The sequence below is a fragment of the Nicotiana tomentosiformis genome, chromosome 5 (genome assembly GCF_000390325.3).
Source record: "Nicotiana tomentosiformis chromosome 5, ASM39032v3, whole genome shotgun sequence".
Classification (NCBI taxonomy): domain Eukaryota; kingdom Viridiplantae; phylum Streptophyta; class Magnoliopsida; order Solanales; family Solanaceae; genus Nicotiana; species Nicotiana tomentosiformis.
The window spans coordinates 33,783,047-33,798,603 of NC_090816.1; the positions used below are offsets into that span (position 1 = coordinate 33,783,047).

At 37.0% G+C, this 15,557-nt stretch overlaps 1 protein-coding gene across 1 annotated transcript; it reads right to left on the minus strand.

The window, feature by feature from the left end:
* Positions 1-1,873: 1,873 nt before the first annotated feature.
* On the minus strand, positions 1,874-4,006 carry LOC104111271 (septum-promoting GTP-binding protein 1-like). Its single transcript, XM_009620937.4, has 6 exons — positions 3,712-4,006; positions 3,220-3,340; positions 2,993-3,080; positions 2,870-2,909; positions 2,670-2,753; positions 1,874-2,319 (listed from the first exon to the last, which is right to left on the minus strand). Exons 1-6 carry the CDS (start codon positions 3,871-3,873, stop codon positions 2,155-2,157), a joined length of 660 nt encoding a protein of 219 aa, XP_009619232.1. The 5' UTR covers positions 3,874-4,006; the 3' UTR covers positions 1,874-2,154.
* Between the last annotated feature and the right edge of the window lie 11,551 nt (positions 4,007-15,557).

Sequence of the window (15,557 nt, forward strand, 5' to 3'; positions counted from 1 at the left end):
TTTCGTGAGTTTTTCCTGGATTCGAGACGTGGGTCACACTGTCTGTTTTTAAAATAAATTTCGGATTTTAATCCGAAAAATTAGTAATTTCATATATAATTAATTCCTACGGTTCGTGTTCAGAATATTGAATTGTTTGTGACTAGATTTGAAGCTTTCGGACATCAATTCGCGAGGCAAAAGTTTATTGGAATCTTGAATTTGGTTGCGAAGCGAGGTAAGTATCGTGGTTAACCTAGACTTGAGGGAATAGAACCCTTGAATTATTGTTACGTGAATTTCATGTGTAACGACGTATAGGCGAGGTGACGAGTGATTATACGTCATCAAATTGATTGTTTGCACATTTATCTGAAAATCATAAATTATTTTAAATCATGAATTAATTATTATATTAATTATTTTTCTCATATTCCTTGCTCAATATTATGCCTTGAATCCATGCTATATTTGCTACATGCTTATTTGATTTATGTGACTTAATTATTACTTGACACTTAGCATACTAAATATTAAATTGCCTATTTCCTCCTTAATTTTAACAATTAATTGCTACTTGTCATCACTTGTTTCTAAATAAATCATAATTATTATATGCTTGTTGTCTTATAATTTCATATTAATTGTTGCATTTATTGGAATAATTTCTTTTATAAGAATTGGTAAATTATATTATTGAGGAGCGGGTTGCACGCCACAACAGAAATTAAAGTGAATATATTGGAGGAACGGGTTGCACGTCGTAACAGAAATTAAAGTGAATATATTGGAGGAGCGGGTTTCACGCCGCAACAGAATTGATTGAAAGTGAATATATTGGAGGAGCGGGTTGCACGCCGTAACAGAATTGATTGAAAGTGAATATATTTGAGGATCGGGTTGCACACCGCAACGAAATTAAATGAAAATAAATATATTGTGGAGTCGGATTGCATGCAGTAACGGAATTGAATATGAATATATTATGGGATCGGGTTACACGCAGCAACGGAAAGTGATTTAAGTAATAATTGGTTATGACTGCGGAGTTGGATTGATTGTTGATATGATTTACCGATTTAATTTCTATTCTTGTTCTCCTATATTGTTGTTGTTATTATTATTATTATTATTATTATTATTATTATTATTATTATTATTATTATTATTATTATTATTATTATTATTATTATTATTATTATTATTATTATTATTGCGTACATGTTAATGTAAGTGACATGCCTTAGCCTCGTCACTACTTCGTCGAGGTTAGGCTCGGCACTTACTAGGTACATGGGGTCGGTTGTACTCATACTACACTCTGCACTTCTTATGCAGATATCGGAGTTGGTCCCAGCGGCGTACAGTAGATTTGCTCGGATTCAGCTATCCAGAGGAAACTTGAGGTATAGCTGCACGGCGTTCGCAGCTCTAAAGTCCCCATCTACTTTATTTTAGCTGTGTATTTCTGTCGGACAATTTTACTTTCATTCAGACCCTTATTTGTATTATTCTAGTAGTAGTTCGTGCACTTGTGACACTAGATCTGAGATGGTATTTAGACATCGTTATTACTATGGTTTACTCACTTTATTTCAGATTGTATTCCAGTTATTAGTTTCTTTATTATTAATTAAATTAAATTGTTAAAAAAAAATAGTTAAAATTATTCCAACGTTGGCTTGTCTAGCAAGTAAAATGTTAGGCGTCATCACGGTCCCGAAGGTGGAATTTCAGGTTGGGACAGAAATACTCTGTTCCGATAATGAAGTAACTGAAAACAAGCAGAAAGTTTTCGACCGAAAATAGATGCATTTGCAATGAAGTGCCATTTATCTCTAGCCATTATATTGGGACTTCAACATTGGGAGGGCCCGACACAGTAAATCCTCTGTTAAAAAAATTGTAAACGTCATAGTGCAGTAGAAAGAAAACAAGAAAAATGTTATCCAGATTTCTCCATTTTACAAAATGACATACCAAGTCAACCCGAATTTTCACTGGTCGTAGCAATACTAACAAGATCCAGTGACCGGTTGACTATGCAGAGTCATTTGTTTTTCTAGGAGATTTACAAATTTTCTCATATCTACATTCAAAATGTTTTTTTTTATCTTGTTTTCTTCTTTGGGAAAAGAGGGGTTCAATTAATACAAAAAAAAAATGGAAGAAAATCTAGTAGTCTATAATGGGTTCTCCAATGGTGAGATTACGCTCCAATGTCCATGGTAAGTTGAAGATCTTGGCTGTAATGAACTTGAAGATCTTATTCACATTTATATTGTAGGTTGCACTTGAGAAGAATAAGGTTGCGTTTAGTGCCTTAGCATATGCTCTTGCCTGTTCAAAGAATCATTGGAACACAATGAGTACAAATTGAGTTAAGCTTAACCGTATTGACTGACATAAAAAATTACAATCACACCACTATTAAGTTAATAACTAGTAAATTTCTATGAAAAGTATTAACTGTAACCTAGTAAAAATAATAATTAACATGCAAATTAAACAACATTAACAATTGATAATCTGAATTTTTTTTATATTGTCGATGCATATTGTATCTTAAATCTATATCGAAATTCCTAAAACTTGTTAGCAAATGAACTTTATTTTTTCTTAAGCAATACTTTAGAATTCAATGCTTTTCATCCTTGATTGGTGTCACACATAAATTAAGAGAATGATACCTGTAAAGCTATCGTCCATTGGACATCTAATGGTAATTGGGCAAAATCATCAAACTTGGTCCCTATTAGAACTGGAATGGCTGTCTGAAAACAAAATGGAAATCACATTAACATATACCCTTTAATATTTCATCTAGAAAGAACAAATTACAGGAAACATAAATCAAGAAAATATAAAAGGAAACTTTCGATCTTCTTACCTGATTCCATTTCCGTGCGTGTTGATACCAGCTAATGACACTGTTATTCACCAAGATAATCACAGGTAATCATCCTCTAGTTAATTTCATCTTCTTAAAAAGGAGGAAAAAAGAGACTCATACCTATTCAACGTACACCGACTTGTGAGATCAAACATAAACAACATTGCTACTGAGTCTTTACAAGCTACTGGAATATGAGAAACGTCACCTGCATTATAATTATCGAATCGTCAAGATTAATTTAGAAAATCTCTCCTTAAACAATTAGTTCTTGTTCACATTGTTGTACCTTTAGAATGCTACTGCTTAAGATAAAATAAATTAAAGAAGGAATTGGATTTATATACCTTCGACTTCCCAAATGCTATAGGAGATCCTAGCACCTCTAACACACAGAGTTTTGTCCATATGGTTTAACCCTGTTATTGAAAAACCTTCTTCCCCTTTCTCCTTTCCTACATACTTTGTCTGAATGAAAAAAAAACATGATTACATATGGAAATAACGAGTTTCAAGCTAGAGAGATCCAATATATAAACTCGAATAGTAAGAATACACACGAATATATAGAATACTAGAAAAAATGTTCTAAAATATGCAGATGAATTAAGATGTGGTGAAATAAGGAATTTATATAATAATGGTTGATATGTAATTCAAAAAATTATTTTTCTCCTATTCCTGCAGTCTAATTTTCAAGCGAATGAAATTCATTAAACCTATTATATTGCCTTCCTTTACTTCCATCCCTGGGTGCACCTATTACATTTAAATTCTACATCTACCTCTGCATGCCGATAATGTTGCATGGAAAGATAATTCTAGTAGTAAGGACTAACCAAAAAACTAGTCTTTCCAATATGATAATCACCCAAGAGGCTGATCTTCAAAGCAACTAAATCCTCCATGGAATCCTTTGAGTTATTGGTGCAACATGGCGAGGCTAAACTACCAGAAAAACCGTTATCTGAGGTGGCGACACCGACCGGAGAAGACGACATTATATGACGCTGGTGGTGGTGGTTGGTGGTGATGGTGGTGATTCTTAAGGGTAGGATTTGTGTGTTGTGATAATTCTTGGAAGCTAACTGGTTTTTGGACGAGTAACGGTTGACCGATACCGTGGGGAGAAAAGTGTGTTTTTGGTTTGTTTATATATTCAAAAAGATTAGTGTTGAATCCGTGGCTAATTCTTGGGACTGAGTGAATCTCTCAAAGTTAGTGTTGATTTCTCACGAGTGAGAAATTCTTGGGAAATGAGTGACTATGTGAATGTTTGTTGGTTTGTTTTAGGCTGTACTACTAAGGAAGGTAGATCCAATTTTTTTTTTTTATTTTATCAAAGGGTCAAATATACTCTTGTATTTTCGAAAATGATCGGAGAATACCCCTCGTTATACTATTGGGCTATATATACTCTTCTCGTCATATTTTAGAACAAATATACCCTTATTTTGGATGGAGTGCCACGTGTCAGCACCAGATGAAAATGACCCATTTCATTTTTTTATCCGATCCGTTTTTAAAAACCCACCACCCGACCCGTTTTAAAATTCAGCTTTTTTAAAGCATATATTTTGTAAAAACTAGATTTTATTTTGTAAAAACTGGAAAAAAAAAAAGTTAATTTGCAAAATATATATTTTTAAGTCTTTTCAGTATTTTTAAAGTATTTTTATTGTAAAAACTGGAAAAAAAATTAAAAATGCTTTAAAAACTGAAAAATATATATTCCGTAAAAATTGGAAAAAAAAAAAGGAATTTATAAAATATATATTTTTAAGTCTTTTCAGTTTTTTTAAAGTATGTTTTTTGTAAAAACTGGAAAAAAAGACTCTCCTAAAGCAGTGGACTACATATGCATTAGTTTTAAAAAAATAAAAATATTTTGCAAAATCTTTTTTTTTTCAATTTTTACGAAACAAATACTTTCAAAAACTGAAAAAACCGAAAAATACATATTTTGCAAATTCCTTTTTTCAGTTTTTATAGAATATATATTTTTCAGTTTTCAAATCATTTTTAAAAAAAATATTTTTTTTTCAGTTTTTACAAAAAAAATACTTTAAAAAAAATAAAAAGACTTAAAAATATATATTTTGCAAATTACTTTTTTTTTTTCAGTTTTTACAAAAAAAAAAAATCTAATTTTTACAAAATATATGCTTTAAAAGAACTGAATTTTAAAACGGGTCGGGTGGTGGGTTTTTAAAAACGGATCGGATAAAAAAATAAAATTGGTCATTTTCATCTGGTGCTGACACGTGGCACTCCATCCAAAATAAGGGTATATTTGTTCCAAAGTATGACGGGAAAGGTATATATAGCCCAATAGTATAGCGAGGGGTATTCTTAGACCATTTTCAAAAATACAGGAATATATTTGACCATTTGCCGTTTCTTTTTTCTAGTCTCCTTCCATTCACTCTTGACCTTGCAAAACCTTCTAGATATTTAATATTGTTCTACATCTAATAATTTTTTAATTTACTTTATCTCAATTTATGTAATATACTTTTTTTAATCTGTTTCGAAAAGAACAATCCGGAGCTGCCGTAACTTGGGCTCATCATGAAGGAAAAACGAGCAATCTAAGACTAATATTAGATGTCTATTCAAACTATGTCATATAAATTAAAATAAAAGGAATAAATGTTTTTTGAAAACTACAAATTCACTAAAACTACTGTTAACTGTTAAGCCTGCTACCTTTTGTACCAACATCCATATGTCAAGTGTTATTTTGGTCTTCTATGTGTGGTGGCATTTCCACAGAGTTAAAGGAATAAGAAGGAAACATTGAGGTTATACATTAATTAAATTATTGGTGGGTTTGCGGTAGGTATGCAAACTGCTAGACGTCTTGACAAATTAGACAGTTTAACAGAAGTTGGTTCTTCGCCAAATATATATTTTTTAAATAAAAAAGACAAAATTACAGCATTTGTGTGACATTGATTCATAAACAAATCAGTATATAATCGTCCTTTACTTTCGTTTTCCTTTTAATTCTTTTGTATATCCATAGCTTCTAATCATGTTCAAACGCCTGGAAACATGTAGTGAATCATACTTTTGAGTTTTGACTGCCCTTTTGGGACAATTCAATGATCAAGAAATTACAAATTCAAATCACAATGTTATGAGTTTAGATTTTAGTGGCTTTTTTAACCACTGGTGTCCAGTTGCTCTTCTTATGTTAATTGTGTATATAAAAATATCATAGTTTGATTATTATAGTTTTCCCGACATTGAAGAATGAAGAAAGCTCATAAGACTCTTAATCCTTATATGAAGATGATATCAAGATTCACCCATTTTTACCTATTTATGCTATATTATTGTTGGGACCAAACACACTCACGCAAGTATACGTGGTCGTCAAGTAATAGAGTAGTGAATAGAGTATCGTTCCCACGAGGACTTATGATTAACTTTTGACTAATTCAAACTCAAATAGCTTATCGATTCAAGCGATTTCTTATAAAATAGATAATTGTCTAATTTACTACCTAAAGACTATCAAGTAATGAAATACTAGAAATCAACACAACACTTAAATAGTTTTAAATAACAATCAATGGGAGATAATATTCCAGGGTCACGGGTTATTTAACAATCATGTTCCATTCTTAGCTTAAAATAACTAATTGATTTATCTGGATTGTTGGTTGACAGGGTTGATATTACTCATAAGAATCTGTGGAGCCCTTATTCGCCTATTCAAGCTAACTTAATACCTATATGTCTATGGAATTAAATTTAACAAGAACGCATTTACAATTCCTGTATTGCAACCGAGCAAGGCAATTAGGTATATGTCTATCCCAATTGCAAATCCTTTCCCCGATGCCCGGGTTTAAGAACTTGCTCTATTTAATTCTATATGCAATCTAGAGTTCCCACTTTCGAGTTCAACTCTAGATTCGTAGATAGTATTTCACTGTTAGCTACTCAGCAAAATAATTAAAAACAGAATTAAATAAACAACCCAATATGATAAAATCAACTTCGTCAAATTAAACTTCAAACATCAACATTCATGTATACCCATGACCCTAGAACAATAGGGTTCTTAGCCACTCATATTCAGGCAATCATCAAAAATTCACAAGAGTGCATAAGAATCAATAAAAGAAAGAGAGAATAGGAACTCAAGACGAATTCTGTGGTTTTAGAACTTTGTTGTGCCTCTTTCCTCTTCTCCAATATGTTAGATAACCTAAAGGAGGCGTTTTTGGCTTATATATTGCGTACAAAAGTCGTGGGCCAAAGCTCTCCTATTCCTAGTCCAAATCGGCTTCAGGGATTGATGCTAAGGTGGATGCGACGCATCCACCTCGTCCTCCATTTCAATTTTGCCTGCGAAGGTGGATGCGACGCATCCACCTTGTCCTCTATTTCTCAGCTTTGCATGCGAGGGTGGATGCGACGCATCCACCCCTAGTTCCTCCATCTCAGCTTTGCCCAGGTGCGGATGCTATGGCGGATGCTATGGGCTGACTTCACTGCTAAGGGTGCGCGAAATCTGATCTTTTTTCTAGATTGGATGCTACGCATCCAATCTCTCTTCCTCTACCTAGAGCACCTTTTCTTCATATTTTTGTACTCCACACACCCTAATTCACCACACACAACTCAATTAGTCATAAAACCAATAATTAAACCATGTTGGGCATTTTAAAGATCAAATAACATCAAGAAGCGGTTAAAATATGGGTAAAGTAACATCAACACATATCGAAATATGCCAAACATCACTACCCCACACTTAAACCTTTGTTCTTCCTCGAACAAACCATCCTATAATAGACGAAACAAAATTAAGCTCTTATCATTCAAAACACACTGCACCTATGACCATGGTTATTTGCAACAATTAGGCTCTAGACTATGCATCACACACACTTCCCTTTACTTATGCCCTTCTTTAAACATATTCAAATAAAGACAACATGCTCACAACAATCCTAACCTCAAAAACTGACTCAATATCACAATGTACTCATGGCTTGAACAACCAACATCATAGAGAAGTCTAATAACATTACCTATCCCTCGTGAAACCATGTGCCCTCACAACAAGAACAAGAGAGCGAGTTCAATCCACACATTCGAATCTCATGATCAAATATTTTAATGACTCACATATATCAAAGAAAATCGCTCACTCTCACAGAGAAGTCACATGCATGCAATTGGTACCATAGGCTTGCCCTTAATGTAAATCTCTACTAATGTAAGCTCGCTCGATCTAAAATCAATTAGGACTTTTTCATGGTTGTAATGTGGGCTAAGGGAAAGGTAGGATATATTTTAGGAATAGTGACTCAACCTCCTAAGCACTTTAACACATCATCAAATAACTTAAGCGCAAATTCTTCAACACCACTTCAATTTCACAAATAATATCACCCCAACAATATTTCCTCTTTCTTTAAGCACTACTTTAATTCATACCCACTAGCAAGAACAAGACAACAATTTATTCCTCTATATTTTTCTTTTTTTCTTTTTTTTTTCCAGATTTTTCTCTTCTTTCCGCTAGTGGTGTATTATTTTACAAAATAAGTGCACCCTTCTTTCTTTCATTGGTTACACTCAAAAGTCACCCCACACTTAGTCCCTTCTTACTTCTTTTAGCGCTCATCTAACAATTAAAGTGCTTTAAGAGGTAAAAGGATCAAAACAATGTCAATTAAGAATAAAAAGGGTATAGGCTTGTAATGTGGGTACCAAATAAAAGGTCTACAGGCTCAAAAGGGTTAACTAGGGATAGATTTTATTTGTGATAAGCAATAAGCTCAAAAAGATCAAAGAAAGCCTAAAATTATTTTTCAAACCGAGCATCACCTAAAATTTCGCTTCAACTCACATACCGGGCAAGTTCTAGACACAAGTACAATACATGGACAACACAAAAATCTCACCACACATGGCACATGACTCACTAAGGACGATCACATTCCGACTCTCAAGTAATGCAAGTATTCATGGAGCCACGAGATATTGAGCATGAAGCGCAAAGTGAACACAAGTCAAGAAAACAAGAAATAGGTGCCACAAAACATGCTATCCAATTTATAAAGGCTTCATGATCAATTTTAAAACATAGGAAAGGCACTACACATGCCAAAACCTGAACATGCTACTATCAAATAAGTCAAGAACCCCTATGAATCTCATATTTCTTCCTCTATTTATTTTCTAAACTCTAATCTATTCTCAAAGGAAAGAAAGAAAAAAAAATTAAAATTTTTACTACCCGGTTCAAAATACATCCCATGGAAAAGAACCGATGCACAAAGAAAAACCACAAGGGATTATTACTACCTACACAAAAATTTTACTAATTACTCAAGGCTACTACTCTAAAAAAAATTATTATTTTTTTTTAATACTAAACTAATTTCAAGAATCAACTCTGAGAGTTACTCCATATAGATGAATTTATTACTATTACATGCCATTAATCCTTACAGCCCCCAACAATCAAATTGTAACAGTTTAGTACATTCATCCATACAAAAAACAATATGAATAACCTCCACCCCACACTTAGAACTGTGCGTTGTCCCCAATGCACACAAATAAGGTAAAGTAGGGTGAGAAGAAACTCCCTCAAGTCAAGGTGGAAGGCTCATCCGCAGTCTGTGGAAGAGCATCGGCATCCATGGCATTCATCAAGACCCCCTCCGGCCTTGCAACATCATCCTCACGCATATGGAGGGCTGTCATTATCCTATCATCACCAACTGGAGCTGATTCTGTAGCAGGTGGTACATCGACCTCAGTAGGCCTGGTGTGTGGAGCCTCAGGGACTATAGGAGGAACAGGAGTGGATGGTCCGGCAGTGGACGATGCAATCAGCTGTGAGATGTCTATATCTGTACGTTGAACTAGAGCTCTGAGGAGTAATGATATCTCCCTCATCATCGTTGCCTGCTCAATCTGGACTCGGCTTAGATCCGCACGAGTCTGACTCAACTCATCCCTGGTGGCACTCAACTCGACACGAGTCACTATCAACTTAGCCCGGTTCTCTTGCATATCTGCCTACATCTGCTCAAATAACTGTTGAATGGTGAGCTTAGAAGACCTTCCCTTGTTCGGCTCTAGAACATGAGTGACATCGTATGGTCCTGGAGCTTTAGCCTCAATGTCGTCATTCTCCTTGTCCCATATTACTCCCATCTCTATCAAGAAAGTCGATAGGGTATTTGCAAAGAACAGCCTCCACTTGTAATTCATCCTGGTGCGCTGCATTTGATCATGCATGATGGCTCCTAAGTTGAGCGGTATCCCCTCCAATAAAGCATACAATACTAGTGCGCGGTGACGAGGGAACATCAGTTTTGTGTTGGCATGGCATCAGGCGGTTGCATATGAAATTTAGAGCCACACGTGCTAACGCACTCATGAATTCCTTGGCTATAGAATGGTACTCCATACTCCCATGCTTCCAATCTGCATCCTTCCTGGTAGGGCATAGGACAGACTTAATGTGTGCATAATCTGGTGTTTTACATATGGAGTCAAACCTATCTGTTAGTGTGTGTGGCACCCCTAAGAAATTATTCAGAGCTTCAGCTGACACATTAATATCTACCCCTCTTACTCTCACAATATTGCCCCTGGCGTGACGCCAATTGGCGTAAAGCTCTCTAACAATAGTGAGGTTGGCTTTGCCGTGACCCTTCAAGATGGGTCCCTATTGTTGCACCTCGCGAATTGATTTCAGAAACTCTGGGTACTTTTTCTTAAGTGTTCCGATGTTGATCGGCTTTTCTGGAATGTACTTCTTTGAACCCAGTATCTTATTATAGGCTCGGAATGCCTTCTCATTAACAAAGTTCTTCTCCCAGGCAACTCGGTCTATGGGTTCACCCTCATCTTCATCACTCATGTCGACATGTAGAAGGTCATTATCCGAATCGGATTCGGATTCAGATTCTGCAGTAATCTTCTCCTTTCCCTTCTCAGTCGGATCACTCTTTCTGAAGGCTTTTCTCTATCCCTGTGCTTGGTGGATTTAATGATGTTTTTGTAATACCCTTCTTCACTGTCCTCCTGACTAATGGTTCCTCTTCTTATTGCTCTAAATCATCACTTAACTGCCTAGGCTGCAGTTCTTTTTCCTTCTCCATCCGCTTCCTTTTTTTCTGTGGATTTGGGGCACCTGCTGCCTTTCCGGTAGGCTTTTTGGGCGGTTGCTTGTTATTATCTTTGTCTTGTTGCTTGGACGGTTTACTCGTTGCTGCCATTTTACGAACCTAATTACCTGCAATGCAAAGAAATCAACAATTAGTGTATAAAACAGTGAAGTTTAGCTCTTAAAACAGTTGCAACAGCTTACACTTCTAATTATTCGCAGAGTCATGCCATTCAATACTTCATGAAACTATAGCTCATGGCTATATAGATATCATTATGCCCAACATGAGGTTTATCCGAGCGACGCTCACTAATCATGTTCAATTGCACATAGCACCTCACTCGACCCCACACTTATTCTCACGACATATTATTACGCATAGCGCTCACACAATGTAAATCGAGTAACACTTTATAATTCAAGATGTCTAGCATGGGCCGGATGTTCAATTCATTTAGACAATATATCATAGGCTCAAAACATTGTTGTACACAATCAACACAAACAACCTCACACTTATACACAAGCATATACCAATGTTGCTCGGTTACTCAGACTTCACCGGCGCCCAAATTTACCTCACGGTCAATTCATCGAACATGTGATATGCAACAGTTGTGCCTAGTTCATTCTATCAGTTGGGTAATGCGACTACCCTCCCAAAATTAACGAGATGAAGGGAATTATAGTTTATCATCTCGCAACCATTACAACTAACAAGAACGACAGCCCTAAACCTCAGGCTTTTTCAGTTCCTCTCTTAATCACATGTGTGATATTTGAAATTGGCAAAACCTAACTTGTTGCTACCATTGAGAGAGGGAAGAGAGGAGAATTAGGAGAGAAGAAAAAGAAAGAACGAAGAAGATGATGCGTACCTGTCACGTTTGGATGCGTCGCAATTGGGATTAAAGAAAGAACGAGGGAGACGGGCTTTTTATGTTAGGGTGTCGTGTTTGCTCTTATGTTTGAATTTTGTTTTTGGCCTACGATGTGTTAAAATATAGCACTTACCTGTGCGTGCGAGCTTGGACGCGACGCATCCCCTCTGCTTTCTCCAAAAATTGGTTGGACGCGACGCGGACGTGATAGACAGACTTCACTGCCTTGAGCAATTGGTCCGTCAATTTTTTTCATGCTGAGGGGGATGCGACGCATCCCCTCTGCTTTCCCATATCTAGACCGAGTTTTTTTTTATTTATTTTTTATTTATTTATTTTTTTACATACATGATCTAATTCCTACAAAACAATGAACTAACTAACTTGGGTGGCCTCCCAAGAAGCACCTGATTTAACGTCGCGGCACGACGCAACACGTTCTTCATGCCTCCACTAAATCCATCGAGGTCTTATGACGTGAAATGTCACCACCCCAATAGTGTTTTACTCTCTGGCCATTTACCAAGAATGTCGCATTGGAACCTGTATCACGCAATTCTACCGTACCATGAGGTTTCACACTAACCACTTCAAACGGACCCGACCATCAAGATTTAAGCTTTCCTGGAAAAACCTTTAGCCTTGAATTAAACAAGAGAAATTCTTGACCTGGCTCAAACTCACGATGTTGGATGTGCTTATCATGCCACCTTTTGGTCTTTTCTTTATACAATTTGGCATTTTCATACGCATGCAATCGAAACTCATCAAGCTCGTTGAGTTGTAGCAATCTCTTCTCACCGGCCAAGTCCATCTCCATATTTAGCTTTTTAATCGCCCAATATGCTTTGTGTTCAAGCTCGACGGGCAAATGGCATGCCTTCCCATAAACCAACCTGTACGGAGAAGTACCTATGGGGGTCTTGCATGCAGTGCGATACGCCCATAATGCGTCATCTAGCTTCCCGGCCCAGTCCTTTCTATTCCCACTTACTATTGTTTTCAAAATCTGCTTTACTTCTCTGTTGGAAACTTCTACTTGACCACTCATTTGGGGATGATAGGGAGTGGAAACCTTGTGCTTAACTCTATATTTTGCAAGAATATTGTTCAGCAATTTGTTACAAAAGTGAGTTCCCCCGTCGCTTATCAACACTCTTGGAGTCCCAAAACGTGTGAAGATGTGCTTCTTTACAAAGCTTACCACTACCTTTGCGTCATTAGTAGGAAGAGCAATGGCCTCCACCCCACTTAGAAACATAGTCGACCGCCACCAAGATGTACCTGTGCCCATTAGAATATGAGAATGGTCCCATGAAATCAATCCCCCAAACATCAAAAAGCTCTACTGCTAGAATATTTTGCAAGGGCATCTCGTGTTTCCTCGTGATAGTTCCGGTTCTTTGGCATCTATCACAATTTTTAACAAAGGCATGTGCATCCTTAAACAATTTTGGCCAATAGAAACCTGATTGTAGCACTTTTTGGGCGGTTCTATCCCCGCCGTGATGACCTCCATATGGCGAAGCATGGCAGTCATGCAGTATAGCGTTCATCTCTTCCTCAGGAACACACCTTCTCACCAACTGATCTGCGCACTGCCTATATAAGAATGGCTCATCTCACATGTAGAGCCTTACATCATTTAAGAATTTTCTTCTATTGTCAGGTGTCAATTCTAGTGGTGTCACCCCACTTGCAATAAAATTCACATAATCTGCATACCATGGGGCTTCACCTGAGGTGACTGCTAATAATTGCTCATCAGGAAATGTTTCTTTGATTGACCCTCCTTCAGCTACATGGTTCCGACTTTCTAATCTGGACAAATGATCCGCCACTTGATTTTCTGTCCCTTTTCGATCTCGGATCTCTAAGTCAAATTCTTGCAAGAGGAGGACCCAACGAATCAGCCTCGGCTTGGCGTCTTTCTTTTCAAACAAGTATCTGATAGCTGAATGATCTGTATAGACGATGACTTTGGTTCCCACTAGATAGGATCTGAACTTGTCAAACGCCCATACCACTGCAAGTAACTCCTTTTCAGTAACTGTATAATTCATATGAGCTGGATTCATAATTTTGCTCGCATAATAAATGGAGTGAAAGATTTTATCCCTCCTTTGCCCCAAAACCGCTCTGATTGCTATGTCACTTGCATCGCACATCAACTCAAATGGTTGTGCCCAATCTGGGCCAATGATAATTGGTGCGGTCACCAATCTTCCCTTCAGCTCCTCAAATGCTTTCAGACATGCATTATCAAACTTGAAGGTGACATCTTTCTCTAGAAGCCTGCACAAAGGAGAAGAAATTTTCGAAAAATCTTTAATAAAATGACAATAAAAACCTGTATGACCCAAGAAACTGCGAATGCCTTTGACGGATGTCGGTGGGGGAAATTTCTCAATCGTCTCCACCTTTTTATCCACCTGTAGACCATCTTTTGACACCTTGTGCCCCAAAACTATACCTTCACGTACCATGAAATGGCATTTTCCCCAGTTTAGCACCAAGTTTGTCTCTTCACACCTAGCAAGCACTATATCAAGGTTCATCAAGCAATTATCAAAAGAACATCCAAACACAGAAAAATCGTCCATGAATACTTCTACAAATCTTTCAACCATGTCAGTAAAAATAGCCATCATACACCTTTGAAAAGTCGCAGGTGCATTACAAAGGCCGAAGGGCATTCTCTTGAACGCATACGTGCCATAAGGACATGTAAATGTAGTTTTCTCTTGGTCCTCTGGGGCTATAGCAATCTGATTATACCCCGAATAACCGTCCAGGAAATAGTAGTATTCCTGGCCAGCTAACCTATCAAGCATTTGGTCAATAAAGGGAAGGGGAAAGTGATCTTTCCGGGTGGCATTGTTCAATTTTCTATAATCTATGCAAATTCTCCATCCAGTGACAGTTCTTGTAGGAATTAAGTCATTATTTTCATTAACTACTACAGTCATCCCCCTTTTTTCGGCACACATTGAACGGGGCTTACCCATTTACTATCAGAGATTGGAAATACAATACCTGCATCAAGCCACTTAATCACTTCTTTTCTTACAGCTTCTTTCATGATTGGATTTAGTCAGCGTTGATGCTCTACACTTGGCTTGTGTCCGTCCTCCATGAGGATTTTGTGCATGCAGAAAGCTGGACTAATGCCTTTAATGTCAGACATTGTCCACCCAATTGCTCGCTTGTGCTCACGTAGCACCCTTAATAGCTTTTCTTCCTGCAATTTAGACAAGTGAGAAGAAACAATAACAGGTTAAAGTGTCAGAACTACCCAAATAAGCATATTGAAGGTGAGGGGGTAGGGGTTTAAGCTCCAATTTTGGAGCTTCTTCAATTGACGGCTTTGGAGGGGGGCCACTTGGCCTATTCAGGGGCTCAAACGGGTGTATTCCTTGCATGTAAGCACATGATGCATCTAGGATATGCATCATTTTTTCAACCTCATCATCAATCATCAAGCTATCAAACAACATGATTGCTTTTTCTAGAGAGTCCTCTAGATATACACTCGTGTCGAGAAGTTGCGCATCCACCTCCACAACAGATATCATAGAGAGCTCCTCATAGTGGCGGGGAAGTTGTATTGCTTTGTAGACATTGAAGACTGCTTCCTCATTATCCACCC